The sequence below is a fragment of the Perca fluviatilis genome, chromosome 20 (genome assembly GCF_010015445.1).
Source record: "Perca fluviatilis chromosome 20, GENO_Pfluv_1.0, whole genome shotgun sequence".
NCBI lineage: Eukaryota > Metazoa > Chordata > Actinopteri > Perciformes > Percidae > Perca > Perca fluviatilis.
This window is the reverse complement of record NC_053131.1, coordinates 33,010,750-33,030,126: the sequence shown is the minus strand read 5'-3', so window position 1 is coordinate 33,030,126 and position 19,377 is coordinate 33,010,750. Positions and strand designations below refer to the sequence as shown.

At 45.9% G+C, this 19,377-nt stretch overlaps 1 protein-coding gene across 1 annotated transcript in view; it reads left to right on the top strand.

The window, feature by feature from the left end:
• Positions 1 to 19,377, top strand: part of prkd1 (protein kinase D1) — an 83,962-nt gene that overhangs the window by 48,193 nt on the left and 16,392 nt on the right. The window contains exons 12-17 of the mRNA XM_039785450.1: positions 1,884 to 1,995; positions 5,668 to 5,720; positions 10,182 to 10,254; positions 11,385 to 11,491; positions 14,953 to 15,152; positions 17,896 to 18,090. Coding sequence (XP_039641384.1) covers positions 1,884 to 1,995; positions 5,668 to 5,720; positions 10,182 to 10,254; positions 11,385 to 11,491; positions 14,953 to 15,152; positions 17,896 to 18,090 — 740 coding nt within the window. The remainder of the gene's footprint in view (positions 1 to 1,883; positions 1,996 to 5,667; positions 5,721 to 10,181; positions 10,255 to 11,384; positions 11,492 to 14,952; positions 15,153 to 17,895; positions 18,091 to 19,377) is intronic.

Here is a 19,377-nt window from a genome sequence, read left to right as displayed (position 1 = left end):
TCTCCGACATCCCATTGTTTCGACCATAAAGGCTATTATTATTTTTATATTGTATATAAAATATATTATTATACAGGACTTTCCCAGATGAAGCCGGTAGTGTTTTTGAGGCCAACTTTGGTAAAAAAAGAGACAAGAACTTTGAAGAAAAAAAAACAGTAGAAAAAAGTAAAGAAGAAAGGCGAGAATAGGTCAAAATAAACGAAAAAACCTTCAGAAACAGAGACAAAAACTTTGAAAAAAAGTGATAAACTTGGAGAAATAAAGACAGTAGAAGTAACTACAGCCTTGGAACTGAAAAACAGTTTGCAAAAAATCTTACCTACCCCCTGCAGTCCTCCAGAGTACCCCTAGGGGGACACATACCCCCTGCAGTCCTCCAGAGTACCCATAGGGGGACACATACCCCCTGCAGTCCTCCAGAGTACCCCTAGGGGGACACGTAGTCCTCCAAAGTACCCCTAAGGGGACACGTACCCCCTGTAGTCCTCCAAAGTACCCCTAGGGGGACCCGTACCTGCTGTAGTCCTCCAAAGTACCCCTAGGGAGACACGTAGTCCTCCAAAGTACCCCTAGGGGGACACGTAGTCCTCCAATGTACCCCTAGGGGGACACGTACCCCCTGTAGTCCCCCAAAGTACCCCTAGGGGGACACATACCCCCAGTAGTCCTCCAAAGTACCCCTAAGGGGTACAAGTACCCCCTGCAGTCCCCCAAAGTACCCCTTGGGGGACACGTACCCCCTGCAGTCCTCCAAAGTACCCCTAGGGGGACACGTACCCCCTGCAGTCCTCCCAAGGTATCCCCTAGGGGGACACATTCCCCCCTGCAGTCCTCCAAAGTACCCCTAGGGGGACACCGGTACCCCGCAGTCCCCCAAAGTACCCCTAGGGGGACAACATTACCCCGCAGTCCTCCAAAGTACCCCCTAGGGGGGCCACACTTTCCCCCCCTGCAGTTCTCCAGAGTACCCCTAGGGGGTACATGTAGCCCCTGCAGTTCTGCAAAGTACCCCTAGGGGGACACCTACCCCCTGCAGTCCTCCAGAGTACCCCTAAGGGGACACGTACCCCCTGCAGTCCTCCAAAGTACCCCTAAGGGGACACGTACCCCCAGCAGTCCTCCAGAGTACTCCTAGGGGGACACGTACCCCCTGCAGTCCCCCAAAGTACCCCTAGGGGGACACATACCCCCAGTAGTCCTCCAAAGTACCCCTAGGGGGTACAAGTACCCCCTGCAGTCCCCCAAAGTACCCCTAAGGGGACACGTACCCCCTGCAGTCCTCCAAAGTACCCCTAGGGGGTACATGTAGCCCCTGCAATTCTGCAAAGTACCCCTAGGGGGACACATACCCCCAGTAGTCCTCCAAAGTACCCCTAGGGGGTACAAGTACCCCCTGCAGTCCTCCAGAGTATCCCTAAGGGGACACGTACCCCCTGCAGTCCTCCAAAGTACCCCTAGGGGGTACATGTACCCCCTGCAGTCCTCCAAAGTACCCCTAGTAAACAAGCCGGGAACTATATTCTCAGGTGGAAGAATATACTACTTGGGCGGAGTGATTTCCTTTGAAGCAAGCCTGTCTGAGAATATAGTTCCCAGTTTGTTTACGGTTAGAAGACAGCTGTGTCTCATGTTACGTTATGTTTTTTGTACACGCTGTGACTCTACAAATCACAACATGTAAACAGGAACATGTTGGAGTTATTTTGTCACTTATTCGGAGCAGTAGGCTAGTTGGAACCAGTTACCTGCAGGTTCTGTGCTAAGCTAAGCTAACGGTGGAGTCGTCAGACAGCGTTACAGCACGCGCTGAGACGAGAAGTGCAGGAAAAACGTAACAGCGAGCTGCTCTGATTCTGACGGGTTCTCCCGACTGGTTTCAGGTCAGCGGAGTCGGGCAGGATGTGGCCCGGATGTGGGAGATGGCCATTCAGCACGCTCTGATGCCGGCCGTCTCTACCGGGGTCTCCCACACCTCTCACCGCAGCGGACACAGTAAGATCCAGGACTACATTAAGACCGCTACGTTTTGGTTTAAATAGGAAAATCTTCTGCTACGTTTCCCCCCTCTCATTCCCCCTGCTTTGGTGTTTCCCCCTCTCATTCCCCCTGCTTTGGTGTTTCCACCTCTCATTCCCCCTGCTCTGGCGTTTCCCCCTCTCATCCCCCCTGCTCTGGTGTTTCCACCTCTCATTCCCCCTACTGGTGTTTCCCCTCTCATTCCCCTGCTCTGGTGTTTCCACCTCTTTCCCCTGCTCTTCCTCCCTCTCCCCCCTCGGTTCCACTCCATTCCCTCCCCCTGGTGTTTCCATTCCCCCCACTTTGCTGTTTCCCCCTTCCATTCCACTCCCATTCCTTTCCTCATTCCCCCACCGTGCCCCTCCATTCCCTCGTTCCCTCCATCCCCAGCGTGTTTCCCCACCCCACCTCCATTCCCCCCCCCTCTGTTGCCATTCCCCCCATGCGTTTCCCCTCCATCTCCCCCCTCCCCCCTCATTCCCTCCCATGTTCCCCCTCCATTCCATTTCCCCATCCCCCTCTGCGTTTCCCATTCCACTCTCTTTCCCCTCCTTTCCATTCCTTCCTCCCCTTCCATTCCCCCTCCATTTCTGTGTTCCCTACCTCCATTCCACCTCCACTCCTTTCCTTCCTCCATTCCCCCCCCTCCATTCCCCCCTCCTTCCCCCCCTGCGGTGTTCCCCTCATTGCCCCCCCCTTCCATTTCCCTTCCTTTTCCCTCTCCTTCCTGTCTGGTCTTCCCTTCTTTCTCCTTTCATTTCCCCCTCCCCCCCCCCCCCCCTCATCCATATTCCCCACTCCATTCCTCCCACTCCCTCTTTCCCCCTCTTGTCCCCCTCCATTCCCCCCCCTTTTTCCCTCCACTCGTTCCCAGCTCCATTCGCAGGGTCATGGGTCTTCCATTCCTCTCCCTCCTTGGTGCTTCCGATCCATTCCCTTTCCTTCCACTCCCCTCCTCCTCCCTCCCCCCCCTCCTTCCACCCCCATTCCCCCACTCCTGTTCCCCCATTCCCCCCCTCCTCCCTTCTTTCCCCCTCCCATTCCCCCTCCACTCCTGGTTGTTTCCTCCCATTCCCCCCTCCACTCCATGTTCTTCCCTCCACTGTTTCCATCCCCCCTCCCCCCATTCCCTTTCCCCCTCACCGGGTGTTGTCCATTCCAGTGCCACTGTTTCCCCCCCCATTCCCCCCCCGTTTCCCCCCCCCTTTTCCCCTCCATTCCCCCTTCATTTCCCATCCTGGGTGTTCCCCCTGTTCCCATTCCCCCCCTTTCTGTTTCCTTCCTGTTCCTTCCATTCCACTCTGTTATTTCCCATTCCCCCACGTTTCCCATTCCCCCCCCATCCCCTCCTGGTCTTCCTGTGTCCTTCCACTCCTGGGTCTTCCCCCTTCCCATTTCTTCGGGTGTTCCCCTCCATTCCCCCCACCCTGTGTTTCCTCCATTCCACTGCGTTTCCTCATTCCACTCTGGTGTTTCCCATTCCATTCCGCCTTTCCCATTCCATTCCACTCCTGTGTTCCCTCCTATTCCATTCCATTCCATTCCTGGGTCAGGTTTCCGTTCCTGGGTTTCCTGCGTTGTCGTTCCTCGTTCCTGTGTTTCCACCTGGGTGTCTGGTCTTCCTGGGTCGTTTCCTTCGTTCCTTGTGTTTTCCTGTTGTTTCCTCCATTCCTCGTTCCGTTCCACAGCCATTCCATTCCGTTTCCATTCCTTCCCATTCCTCCGTTTCCTGAGTGTTTCCCCCTCTTTACCCTCCATTCCATGCTTCCCCTTCCTCATTCCTCCCGTGTTTCCCACGCTTCCCCTCTGGCTCTTCCCCCTCACACCCCATAAGATCCCTTTCCTCCATCCCCCCGGGTCCGTTTCCCTCCCTCCTCATCTCCCTTGTGTTCCGTTCCTCCATTTCCTCCGCTTTGTGTTTCCCCCCCTCATTCCCCCCACCTGGCGTTTCCCCCCTCTCCTTCCACTCCTGGCTTCCCCCTCCCATTCCCCCCTGCTCTGTGCTTTCCCCCCCCCCCCCCCCCTCTCCCCATTCCCCCCTGCCCTGGCGTTTCCCCTCTCATCCCCCTGCTCTGGCCTTCCCCCCCTCATTCCCCCTGCCTCGGGCGTCCTCCCACTCCCCCCTGCTCTGCTTCCTCCTGTATCCCCCCTGTCCTGGTGTTTCCCCCCTCATTCCCCCCTGCCCTAGCTTCCTCCCATCCCCCTGCTTTCTGGTTGCCCCTCCTCATTCCCCCCTGCCCTGGTCCCCCATTCCCCCCCCCTGCTGCCCCCCACCCCCTGCTTGCCCTCCTCATCCCCCTCCAGCCTCCTCATTCCCCCTGCCCCTGGTGTTCCCTCCTCATTCCCCCCCTGCTCTGGGTGTTTCCCTTCCTCCCCTTCCCCTGCTCTGGTCTCTCCCCCTCCTCATCCCCCCTGCTCCTGGTGTTTCCCTCCCATTCCCCCTGCTTTGTGTTTCCCCCTCCCCATTCCCCCCCCTGCCCTGCTTTCCCCTCCCATCCCCCTGCTCGGTTCCCCCTCTCATTCCCCCCCCTCACGCTTCACCTCTCATCCCCCCTGCTCTGGTGTTTCCCCCTCCTCATTCCCCCCTGCTTTGTGTTTCCCCCTCCCATTCCCCCCTCCCCCTGGCCTCCCCCTCATTCCCCCCCCCCCTGCATGCTTCCCCCTCCCCATTCCCCCTGCTCTGGGCTTCCCCCCTCCTCATTCCTCCCCCCCGACGCTTCCCTCCCCATTCCCCCTGCTCCATGCCTCCCCTCCCATTCCCCTGCCCATGGCCTCCCATTCCCCCCCTGCTCCAGCTTCCCCCCCCCCACCCCCCCCCCCCCCCCCCCCCCCCCCCCCCCCCCCCCCATTCCCCCCTGTCCCCCCCCCCCACCCCCCTGTCCAAGCCCCTCCCATTCCCCCCTGCTTTACGCTTCCCCCTCACCCCCCTGCTCCGTGCCCCCCCTCCCCACCCCCCCTGCCTAAGCCCCCTCCCCATTCCCCCTCCGCCCCATCCCTCCCCCCCCCATCCCCCTGCCCCAGGTCTCCCCCCCCATCCCCCCTGCTCCCCCCTCCACCCCCTCCTCCCATCCCCTCCCCACCCCCCCACCCAGGCGCTTCCCTCCCCACCCCCCTGCCCTCCTCCTCATCCCCCCTGCCCTGAGCAGCCCTCCATCTCCCCCCGCTCGGCCCCCCGCCCCCCCCCCCCCTGGGAACACCTGCCAGAGGTTGTAATCACAGAACGCCTTCTCTCTCCCAAACTCACTCATCGTCCAGGTGTTCACACAGTCTATGTGAAATGAAAACCAAGACTAACGCTTGAGCCCTTCCCATATCCCCTTTCGTACAAGCTCCAGCCCTCCCACCCCTCACCACCCCACCCAACGCCGGGGAAAAAAGGGGGGGGAACAGTGTGGTGAGGGGGGGGGGGGGGGGGGGGGGGGGACAGGAGGAGGAAAGGGGGGGGGGGGGAGGGGGGGGGGGGGGGGAGGAGCAGAGCAGGCACAGAGGGGAGACCTGTGTGTGCAACCACCTGGGAAGATCAGCCCAGAAAGCTTCAGATTTATACCATCTGAGTCAGTGTGTATATGTAATATGACAGAGACAGAGGTCACATACTTTAGTTTCTCTGCAGTTTTAACTGCGGTCATGTTTGTGTCTCATCAACAGAGGAGATTTCCATCAGCATTTCTGTCTCTAACTGCCAGATCCAGGAGAATGTGGTGAGAAACACACACACACACACACACACACACACACACACACACACACAGACGCACAAGCACGCACACACACACACAGAGAGACTGACAGAAAGACAGAGAGACACACACACACACACACACATACACAGAGACTGACAGAAAGACAGAGAGACACACACACACACATACATACATACACACACATAGACACACACAGACACACGTATGCACGCGCACACACACAGAAACACAGAGAGACACACAGACACACACACACACAGAGACACAAACACACACACACATAGACGCATACACAGACACACACATGCACACAGACACACACACACATACACACAGAAACACAGAGAGACACACAGACACACACACAGAGACACAAACACACACACACACACGCACAGACACACAGACACACACGCGCACACACACACACATAGACGCATACAAAGACACACAGACACACACGTATGCACGCGCACATGCACACAGACACACACACACACACACACACAGAAACACAGAGAGACACACACACACAGACACAAACACACACACACAGAGACACACAGACACGCACACATGCACGCACACACACATACACACACACGCACACACACAGAAACAAAGAGACACACACACAAACACACACGCGCACACATACACATACACACACACAGAAACACAGAGAGACACACACACACACATCCCGACAAATTGTTCCCTTGTCTCCCACTGAACTCCACAACATTATAAAAGAAGTAATTCATTTTGCAGTTTTGTACTTTTTCTCAAACAGTCTGGAAACTTGTTTACAATTTTTTAAATATATCGATGACTGAATAATTCAGACTATAAAAAAGTTGGTGAATTATCAACGTATCTTCGGTTCGTACAGTACAGGCCAAAAGTTTGGACACACCTTCTCATTCAATGCGTTTCCTTTTTATTTTCATGACTATTTACATTGTAGATTCTCACTGAAGGCATCAAAACTATGAATGAACACATATGGAATTATGTACTTAACAAAAAAGTGTGAAATAACTGAAAACATGTCTTATATTTTAGATTCTTCAAAGTAGCCACCCTTTGCTTTTTTTGATAACTCTGCAAACCCTTGGTGTTCTCTCAATGAGCTTCATGAGGTAGTCACCTGAAATGGTTTTACCTTCACAGGTGTGCTTTGTCAGGGTTCATTAGTGGAAGTTTTTCCCTTATTAATAAAAAAGCAAAGGGTGGCTACTTTGAAGAATCTAAAATATAAGACATGTTTTCAGTTATTTCACACTTTTTTGTTAAGTACATAATTCCATATGTGTTCATTCATAGTTTTGATGCCTTCAGTGAGAATCTACAATGTAAATAGTCATGTCTTTCTGCTCCTTTTTCCAATGTGTTTTTTGTCAACCCCTTTGATGTTTTTTTCTGTGCTTATTTCTGTGTTTTTGTCATTTTTTTTCAACTTTTATCTTTCCACGATTTTTGTCGAATTTTTTCTATATCTCTTCACCTTTTTTTTTCAAAGTTTTTTCACGTTTTTGATGTCTTTTTCTGGCTTTTTTTGGACGTGTTTGTCCCTTGTTTTCAGCGTTTTCGTCTCTTTTATCGCATTTGTCGCCATTTTTCATGCTTCTTTCGCCATTTTTGTTGCTTCTTTCAAAGTTTTTGTCGCATTTTTTCTATATTTCTGCCCCTTTTTTTTCAACGTTTTTTAAATGCTTTTGACTTTTGTATTTCTGCTTTTTTTTTTCTACATTTTTGTCACTTGTTTTCAGCGTTTTCGTCTCTTTTGTTGCATTTGTCGCCATTTTTCATGCTTCTTTCGACATTTTTGTCGCATATTTTTCTATATTTCTGCCTAGGGTGACCAGATGAGAATGGGTAAAATTCGGGACGAGACAGTAACATAACATGAATTTCGAAACTCTGCACCAAAATGTTTCATTATTTTTATTCAGAAACTCAACTGTATGTCTTGTAAACCCAAAAATACAAATAAAAAATCATTAAAATCATGAACTCGGGTGGTGACGGGAGCTGCAGCTGCAGGACGACTCCATTAAAAACCACCATGAACACTTTTTAATGTTCAATCAGACTAGAACTACTCCAGACTCTGCTCTTGACACTTTGCTCAAATTTTCGGGACATTAGGGCAGGATTCTGGATTCGGGACAACTGCTTGGATTTCGGGACTGTCCCGACGTCTGGTCACCCTATTTCTGCCCCTTTTCCCAACATTTTTTAATGCTTTTGATGTATTTTTTGACATTTTTGTCCCCTTTTTTCAACTTCCCTTTTTGACTGTGGGGGAGGTAGCTCATATTTATTCATGTACATGTTTCCCTGAGCAGGACGATGTGCATCAGACACTCCGGTGCATTTACATCCTAAAGATTTACATACAGATTTACATGAACTGTCTGCAAACTATTCATGCAAATGTAACCGCAGAGAACATCCAGTCCCATTTCCGTGCACCTTCGTCTCCAAGGTGAGCACGTCTTCAAGCACCTCGAATGGAGATTACTGTGATTACTCACTCAGCCATACGGTTTCCATGGCAACGGATGGTAATTAGGCAGCGCGGCTCGGGGAAAGGGGGGTTTATAATATTGTATTTCTGTCATCTTTTGCTTGAGGTGTGATATTAGGCTGTCAGCTAACGGGGGAGAAAAGGGGAGACGTGATTGCAGACAAGGAGAAAATATTTAGCAGTTTTGGTGTCAAAGCTGTGGCAGATCACTGGCGCCGCGCGGTTACACGCAGTGGGCTCGCCGCCACAAAAAGCACAAGACGCTTTTCTGAAAAACTCCGCCAGCAGGTGATGAATTGATGCCGCTCGCTTTTTTGTTGGACCCACTTTCTGTCACACGGCCGCGCCTTCCTGCTCTTCACTTGCAGCAGCTTTCCGTCAAACCAACTCAGAACTTTTCAGAGCCGATGGCTTTGGGTTGGGGAAAGAAACTAAGTAAAAAAAAAGAGTCATTTTATTCCTGTTGGGCCCCTATCTTGCACCCGGCGCTGCTCAAAGCCCGACCCAAGTGTCTCTGCTAGTTTAAGACCGACCCAGTTGTCAGTTTCCCGTCCAGCGCCCACGTCGATTAAATAGCAAATGCACCTGCGCCCATCTGTGGCCCCATGGTCTTACAGGGAGGTGTGTTCAGGTGCATTCTGGGCGTGCTGGTCTTACAGGGAGGTGTGTTCAGGTGCATTCTGGGCGTGCTGGGCTTACAGGGAGGTGTGTTCAGGTGCATTCTGGGAGTATTGCTATCTCGAGGCAGCAGGAAGTGATCGCGCCATTGACCAACAAAAACCTGGTCTAAAGTCAATAACGCAGCATTTCATTGTTATTTTAACAGAGCATTAGTAAAATGCTCCTAGGCTCGTGCACAGCGCGCACACACTATGCTTGTTACACACACACACACACACACACACACACACACATACAGAAGATTACAAATAAAAATATTACGGTGCAAATCCTCCATCATAACAGCAATGCTCCAAGGTCCAAACTGGCTTTTAAAGGGAATGGGAGATGATCTCTGATTGGTTGATTGTATGTTACGCACAAAACACACCTCTGATTAATGAAGACACTAAGTACAACCCTTTAGGACCAGGCGCCCGGCACACAGGACCCTTTTTTTACCACCATCAAACTAGCAAAAGTGGATTTGGAAAATCCAAGCGTACCAAAATGCGTCATTATAAACCACGCAAGAACGTTCACTCCTCTTATTGGTCGGATGTGTCTGGGGAGGGCGGGAGCAAGAACGTAAACACAGGAAGAAGGTCCTGTGTTCTGGATGTTTCTATCGTCAAACCAGCTCAATTTTTGATCATAACAACAAAACATGCAAGATTTGATTTTGGATTTTTATTAGGATCCCCATGAGCAGAATATCAGCTACTTCCTGGGGTCCACACAAAACATAAAACAGCCACATGATATAAAAATAAGAGCAGTATAACAAATAAAAAATAAAAAAACACAAATACAAAAAACTTCAAAAAAAAAAATTATAAAAAAATAAAAAAATAAAAACACAAAAAAACAAAAAAAAAAAAAAAAACAAAAAACAAAAAACAAAAAAAAAAAAAAAAAAAAAAAAAAAAAAAAAAAAAAAAAAAAAAAATAACATAAATAATAAAACACAAAATATCCCTTTTTTTTTTTCTTTCCCTTCTGAAAAAGGGTAACTACACCTTTGAAAAACAGTAACTACCCTTTGAAAAGGGGTAACTACCCTTTCAATAACAGTAACTACCTAGTTTTTTGTGTACCTTATTGTAAAGTGTTACCCTGCTCCATGTTTTAGCAGAGTGTGCATGTCTCTTTAAGCGATTTTTAGTGATTTATTTGACTTCTAAGCGTGCATTTTTACTCTTTATTCAACCATGTTGAACGATTGATGGGATTTATCCTAAATAATTGGTGATTCTGTTTCTCAGGATATCAACTCCGTGTATCAGATCTTCCCGGACGAAGTTCTCGGCTCGGGACAGTTTGGCATCGTCTACGGAGGTAAAAACCTACAAGTTACGACATTTAAAGCGGCAGTAACTGATTCTCTCTCTCGGACACTTGGAGGGAAATCTAATCCGAAGTCGATCCAAAAGTTAGGACTTAAATTTCTGGTTCGACAAGTCGGTCGAGTCGCAAATCAGCGAAGAGATGTTTTAACACCAGCTGAGACACAACAGAGTGCATCATGGGAAGAAATCATGACAGTTTTGATCCATCCTTGACCTCCAATCTCTCTGACTCAACAGAAGAAATGCCATTATCGTATTAAATATTAAAACCTTCAAACTGGAGCTTTTTTAAAGGTCCCATGACATGGTGCTCTTTGGATGCTTTTATATAGACCTTAGTGGTCCCCTAATACTGTATCTGAAGTTCCTTTTATATAGACCTTAGTGGTCCCCTAATACTGTATCTGAAGTCTCTTTTATATAGACCTTAGTGGTCCCCTAATACTGTATCTGAAGTCTCTTTTATATAGACCTTAGTGGTCCCCTAATACTGTATCTGAAGCTCTCTTTTATATAGACCTTAGTGGTCCCCTAATACTGTATCTGCAGTCTCTTTAATATAGACCTTAGTGGGTCCCCTAATACTGTATCTGAAGTCTCTTTTATATAGACCTTAGTGGTCCCCCTAATACTGTATCTGAAGTCTCTTTTATATAGACCTTAGTGGTCTCCTAACTGTATCTGAAGTCTCTTTTATATAGACCTTAGTGGTCCCCTAATACTGTATCTGAAGTCTCTTTTATATAGACCTTAGTGGTCCCCTAATACTGTATCTGAAGCTCTCTTTTATATAGGCCTTAGTGGTCCCTTCTACTGTATCTGAAGTCTCTTTAATATAGACCTTAGTGGTCCTTAATACTGTATCTGAAGTCTCTTTTATATAGACCTTAGTGGTCACCTATCACCATTTCTAGCCACTGGGGACCATAGGCAGGCTGGGGAAACTCATATTAATGTTAAAAACCTCATAAAGTGAAATTTTCATGCCATGGGACCTTTAATCTTCTGTTTTGCCTGTAAGTCCCGTGTGAACAGGGCTTTAGTGTATGAGATGTAATATAATATTGTGTTGTCGTAGAGTGTGTTTTCGATGTTGGTGTTTTGGGGGTTTTCGTGCAGGTAAACACCGGAAGTCTGGCCGAGACGTCGCAATCAAGATCATCGACAAACTTCGCTTCCCCACCAAACAGGAGAGTCAGCTACGCAACGAGGTGGCCATCCTGCAGGTACACACACACAGACACACACACACACACACACACACACACACACACACACACACACAGACACACACACACACACAGACACATGCACAGACACACACACACACACACACACACACACACACACACACACACACACACAGACACATGCACAGACACACACACGACAGACACACACACACACACAGACACACACACACACATGAACACACACATGCACACACACACAGACACACAGACACACACACCACAGACAATACACGCTCGACAACACACAGACACACACACACACAGACACACACACACAGACTGCGCACACACACACACACATTGCGCACACACGCACAGACACACACACACACAGACACACACAACGCACAGACACACACACACACACAGCCAGACACACACGCACAGACACACACGCCGCGACACACACACACACATGCACAGACACACACATGCACACACAGCACACAGTAACACGCACAGACACACACACACAGACACACACACACACAGACACACACACACACATGACACACAGACACACAGTAACACGCACAGACACACACACACAGACACACACACATATCACACACACACACACAGTAACACGCACACACGCACAGACACACACAGACACACACACGCACCCATACACACAAGCACGCATGCACACAGACACACAGACACACGCACAGACACGCACGCATACACACAAGCATGCACAAACATGCACATAGACACACCCATGCACACACACACACACACACACGTACAACACACATGCACACCCACATGTACACACGCACAAACGCACGCGCACATACACACAAACACACAGACACACAAGTGCACACACACACACACACACATGCACACACACACACACACACACACACAAGCGCACACTGGCACGAACACACAAAAGCGCACACAGGCACACACCCACACACACAGACATGTGCGCACACACACACACGTACAACACACACACATGCACACCCACATGTACACACGCACGAATCCACACATACAACACACAACCAACACACAGCACACATAAGCCACACAACACAGGCACACACACACACACACACACACAAAAGCCACACACCAAACATATACACAGAGACGCTACACACACACACACAGACACAATACACACACATCGAACACATACACACACACGCACAGCAGTGCTGCTGCCAGTGATGAGACTTCCTGTCGTGAACGACTTCATTACCGTAGCAACACTGTAGGGGTGTGACATCCCGTAATATTCCAGCGCTGCTCAACCTGCACCGCACACCTGCACAGAAAAACACCGCTCGCGTCACTTCATGTCTGCTCCGTTACCGACACTTTTTGGGAATATTATAACTTTGATTTGATTTCTTCAGATTAATTTATTTAAAAATAATCTTTTTTCGACAGACACACAGGCATAATTTCCTAAAATATATCTGAAAGCACTCAAACAACACTGATTGATGGTTAAAGGTCATGCCATGGGACCTTTTAATCATATCAGATTATATCATATCAATTATATCAGAAATTTGGGTTTCTTTCAACCAAATTGTCAAAAAAAATGGTTCCATACAACGCTCTTCACAAGTTAAATAAATCAACAGTTCACTACTTTCATTGAATTTGGGTGTTTTATTCAATTTTATAGCATTTGATGAAATATTTGATGAGAGAACATTGAAAAACATGACAAGAATTTGAGAAATAGATTTTAAAAACTAAAAAAGCGCAGAAAAAAAACGACAAAAACATTGGAAGAAGCGACCAAAAAACAAAACTTGGAAGAAAGTGACAAAAACGTCGAAAAAAGTGACAAGAAATGCCAGGAAAAGATTCAAAAACTTCTAAAAATGGGAGAAAAGCATCAGGAAAAGTGACAAAAATATCGGGAAAGAGGCCAAAATGTTGGAAAAAAAGTTTGAATTTGAAATTCTGATCATAAAAATCTAAAAGTTGCACGGTCAACGGGACGACAGGATAAGACGAGACCAGACAGGATAAGACGAGACCAGACAGGACAAGACAGGACGAGACAAGACAGGACGGGACAAGTCAAGACAAGACGGGACAAGTCAAGACAAGACAGTACAAGACAGGACAAGACAGGACAAGACAGGACAAGACAAGACAATACAAGACAGGACAGGACAAGACAAGTCAGGACAGGACAGGACAAGACAAGACAGGACAAGACAAGACAATACAGGACAGGACAAGACAGGACAAGACAATACAAGTCAGGACAGGACAAGACAAGACAAGACAAGACAAGACAGGACAGGACAGGACAAGACAAGACAAGACAATACAGGACAGGACAAGACAGGACAAGACAATACAAGTCAGGACAGGACAGGACAAGACAAGACAAGACAGGAAAAGACAGGACAAGACAAGACAAGACAGGACAGGACAAGACAATACAGGACAGGACAAGACAAGACAGGACAAGACAGGACAGGACAATACAGGACAAGACAGGACAGGACAGGACAAGACAATACAAGTCAAGACAGGACAGGACAATACAAGTCAAGACAAGACGAGACAAGACAATACAAGTCAAGACAGGACAAGACAGGACAAGACAAGACAGGACAAGACAAGTCAAGTCAAGACAGGACAAGACAATACAAGACAAGACAATACAAGTCCTGACAAGACACGACAAGACACGACAAGACAAGACAAGACAAGACAAGACAAGACAAGACAAGACAAGTCAGGACAAGACAAGTCAGGACAAGACAAGACAAGACAAGACAAGTCAGGACAAGACAAGACAAGACAAGACAAGACAAGACAAGTCAAGACAAGACACAAGACAGGACAGGACAATACACAAGACAAGACAGGACAGGACAATACAAGTCAAGACAAGACAAGACAATACAAGTCAAGACAGGACAGGACAATACAAGTCAAGACAAGACAAGACAAGACAATACAAGTCAAGACAGGACAAGACAGGACAAGACAAGACAGGACAAGACAAGTCAAGTCAAGTCAAGACAGGACAAGACAATACAAGACAAGACAATACAAGTCAAGACAAGACAATACAAGACAAGACAAGACAAGACAAGACAAGACAAGACAAGACAAGACAAGACAAGACAGGACAAGACAAGACAAGACAAGACAAGACAAGTCAGGACAGACAAGACAAGACAAGACAAGACAAGACAAGACAAGACAAGACAAGTCAAGACAGGACAAGACAGGACAAGACAAGGGTTAAACAGTGTCAGGACTGAGCTTAAAAAGCACAATAAAATGATTTCAAATTAGCCGTTGGATGTAGAAGGTTTTTGCCCGACAGAGACGGTACGATATATTATGGTCATCATCTGACAGCTCAACACAGAATATAATCTACATCCCTCCTCTTCCTCTTCCTCTTCCTCCTCCTCTTCCTCTTCCTCCAGAGCTTGCACCACCCCGGCGTGGTCAACCTGGACTGCATGTTCGAGACGCCGGAGAGAGTGTTCGTCGTCATGGAGAAGCTGCACGGAGACATGCTGGAGATGGTCCTGTCCAGTGAGAAGGGACGACTGCCAGAGAGGATCACCAAGTTCATCGTCACACAGGTAACACACACACACACAACACACACACACACACACAGGTAACACACACACACACACACACACACACACACACACAGGTAACACACACACACACACACACAGTAACACACACACACACACACAACACACACACACACACAGGTAAGACACACACACACACACACACAGGTACACACACACACACAGGTACACACACAGGTAAACACACACACACACACACAGGTAACACACACACACAGGTAACACACACAACACACACACACACACACACACAGGTAACACACACACACAGGTAACACACACACACACACACACACACACACATAAACAAACACACAACAGCACACACACACACACACACACACACACACACACACACACACACAGGTAACACACACACACACAGGTAACACACACACACACATACACACACACACACACACACACACACACACACACAGGTGGTGAAACACACACACACACAGGTAACACACAATACACACACACGCACACACACACACACACACATATAACACACACATATACACACCACATATATACACACAATAACACACACACACACACACACATATATACACACATCTACATACACACACATAATAATGCACACACATAACACACCACACACACACACACATATATTTCAATATAATCACCACGGACACAAACACAGAGAGAATATACATCAATAACAATATGGACACACACGACATATACTACAGAAAGTGTGTGTGTGTGTGAGCTAAATGTTTCATGTGCTCATTATTGTGCATAATACACACACTATACATATATAAATATGTGTGTGTGATGACTAGCTGTGTGTTTCTTCAATACTCGTGTATATACACGAAACCTTACATATTTGTTTTTGTGTGTGTGTGTGTGTGTATAAGTGTGGTGGTATTTTTGGTTGTGTGTGATGTGTGTGGGGGGGGGAAGGGGGGGGGGGGGGGGGGGGGGGGAAAAGGGGGGGGGGGAAGGGGGGGGGGGGGGGGGGGGGGGGGGGGGGGGGGGGGGCCCGCAGAGGGGCGCGGCGCCCCACTAAAACACGCACCTAAAACCAAAACGCCCCAAGTGCGCAGACACACACAGTAAAACAACCACACAAAACAAAAACAAAAAACACAAAAAAAAAAAAAAAAAAAAAAAAAAAAAAAAAAAAAAAAAAAAAAAAAGACGGCAGGCATGTATGGGAAACCTGTGTGTGTTCATGCAGATGGTGGTGGAACATGTACTGGCTCCCTTGAAACACATGGTACATAACTATGGAATGAACACCACCTGGACTTCTGCGCGCACTTAACTGAGTAAAACAAACACACTAAGACGAGGAAGGCACACACACATATATATATATATGTATATATATATATATCTCCTATCTCACTCTCTCTATATATATATTTTTTTTTTTTTTTTAGCAGGCAAAGGTTGGACACACCTTCTCATTAACGTGTTCCTTTATTTTTCATGCTATTGGGCCAAAAGGCACACTATTGTTGTGATTATGTACTTAGAAAAGTGTGAAATAATTGAAAGCATGTCTTATATTTTAGATTCTTCAAAGTAGCCACCCCTTTTTTTTTTGATAACTCTGCAAACCCTTGGTGTTCTCTCTCAATGAGCTTCATGAGGTAGTCACCTGAAATGGTTTACCTTCACAGGTGTGCTTTGTCAGGGTTCATTAGTGGAGAGTTTTTCCCTATTAATAAAAAGCAAGGGTGGCTACTTTGAAGAATCTAAAATATAAGACATGTTTTCAGTTATTTCACACTTTTTAATAATACATAATTCCATATGTGTTCATTCATAGTTTTGATGCCTTCAGGTGAGAATCTACAATGTAAATAGTCATGAAAATAAAAAGGAACACATTGAATGAGAAGGTGTGTCCAAACTTTTGCCTGTACATTATATATATATATATGTATGTATGTATGTATGTATGTATGTGTGAGCAGTAGTATTATTATTATATATTTGATATATATATATATATATATATACAATGTGTAATATGTGTACGTAGTATGTATGTTTATTATATAATATGTTGATGTAGTGTGTATATATATATAAGTGTATATATATATGTATATACATACATTATTATATATAGTATATATATATATAGATATTATTGTATTAGTATTATTATATTATAAGCATATTATGTATGTGTGGTATGTATATATTATATATATATATATGTGTATATATATATATATATATATGTTGATGGCTATTATTACATATACGTATCATATTATTATTATTTTTATATATACATGATTACAAACACATATATATGCATTATTATATTATTATATATATATATCGTATATATTAACATAACATTACACATATATATATATATATATGTTATTATGTATATATATATATATATTACGTATATGTATGTGTGTGTTATATTATTACCAACTACAACATAAGTATATATACACACATACATATACACATATAAATATGTATGTATATGTATGTATGTATATATGTATGTATATATATATGTGTGTGTGTGTCTTCTCAGTCTTCCAGATGTAAGTTTCTTGTGTTTATTTATGTTTTTCAGATTCTGAAAATAAATAATTTTAATATAATTTTTAAATAAACAGTAATTGTGTAATGGTGAAACACTTCATTCAAAGCAGACAGAAACGATCGTTCCCGTCTCCGGTCCAGATATGAGTCTGTATCTCAGAACAAACCGTTAAAAAAAAGACCAAGAGAAGACAGAGGTTTGTGTCCCACGGCTCTCGTCTTGTTTCAGGTGAAGCTGTGTGACTTCGGCTTCGCTCGGATCATCGGCGAGAAGTCGTTCAGGCGTTCTGTGGTCGGCACGCCGGCGTACCTCGCTCCCGAGGTCCTGAGAAACAAAGGCTACAACCGCTCGCTGGACATGTGGTCGGTCGGGGTCATCATCTACGTCAGGTAGGACACTTGAAGGTACTATGACATGGTGCTCTTTGGATGCTTTTATATAGGCCTTAGTGGTCCCCTAATACTGTATCTGAAGTCTCTTTTATATAGACCTTAGTGGTCCCCTAATACTGTATCTGAAGTCTCTTTTATATAGACCTTAGTGGTCCCCTAATACTGTATCTGAAGTCTCTTTTATATAGGCCTTAGTGGTCCCCTAATACTGTATCTGAAGTCTCTTTTATATAGGCCTTAGTGGTCCCCTAATACTGTATCTGAAGTCTCTTTAATATAGACCTTAGTGGTCCCCTAATACTGTATCTGAAGTCTCTTTTATATAGGCCTTAGTGGTCCCCTAATACTGTATCTGAAGTCTCTTTTATATAGACCTTAGTGGTCCCCTAATACTGTATCTCGAGTCTCTTTTATATAGGCCTTAGTGGTCCCCAATACTGTATCTGAAGTCTCTTTTATATGGGCCCTTAGTGGTCCCCTAATACTGTATCTGAAGTCTCTTTTATATAGGCCTTAGTGGTCCCCTAATACTGTATCTGAAGTCTCTTTTATATAGGCCTTAGTGGTCCCCTAATACTGTATCTGAAGTCTCTTTTATATAGACCTTAGTGGTCCCCTAATACTGTATCTGAAGTCTCTTTTATATAGGCCTTAGTGGTCCCCTAATACTGTATCTGAAGTCTCTTTTATATAGACCTTAGTGGTCCCCTAATACTGTATCTGAAGTCTCTTTTATATAGGCCTTAGTGGTCCCCTAATACTGTATCTGAAGTCTCTTTTATATAGACCGTAGTGGTCCCCTAATACTGTATCTGAAGTCTCTTTTTATATATATAGGCCTTAGTGGTCCCCTAATACTGTATCTGAAGTCTCTTTTTATATAGGCCTTAGTGGTCCCCTAATACTGTATCTGAAGTCTCTTTTATATAGACCTTAGTGGTCCCCTAATACTGTCTGAAGTCTCTTTTATATAGGCCTTAGTGGTCCCCTAATACTGTATCTGAAGTCTCTCTTTTATAATAGACCTTAGTGGTCCCCTAATACTGTATCTGAAGTCTCTTTTATATAGGCCTTAGTGGTCCCATAATACTGTATCTGAAGTCTCTTTTATATAGACCTTAGTGGTCCCCTAATACTGTATCTGAAGTCTCTTTTATATAGACCTTAGTGGTCCCCTAATACTGTATCTGAAGTCTCTTTTATATAGACCTTAGTGGTCCCCTAATACTGTATCTGAAGTCTCTTTTATATAGACCTTAGTGGTCCCCTAATACTGTATCTTAA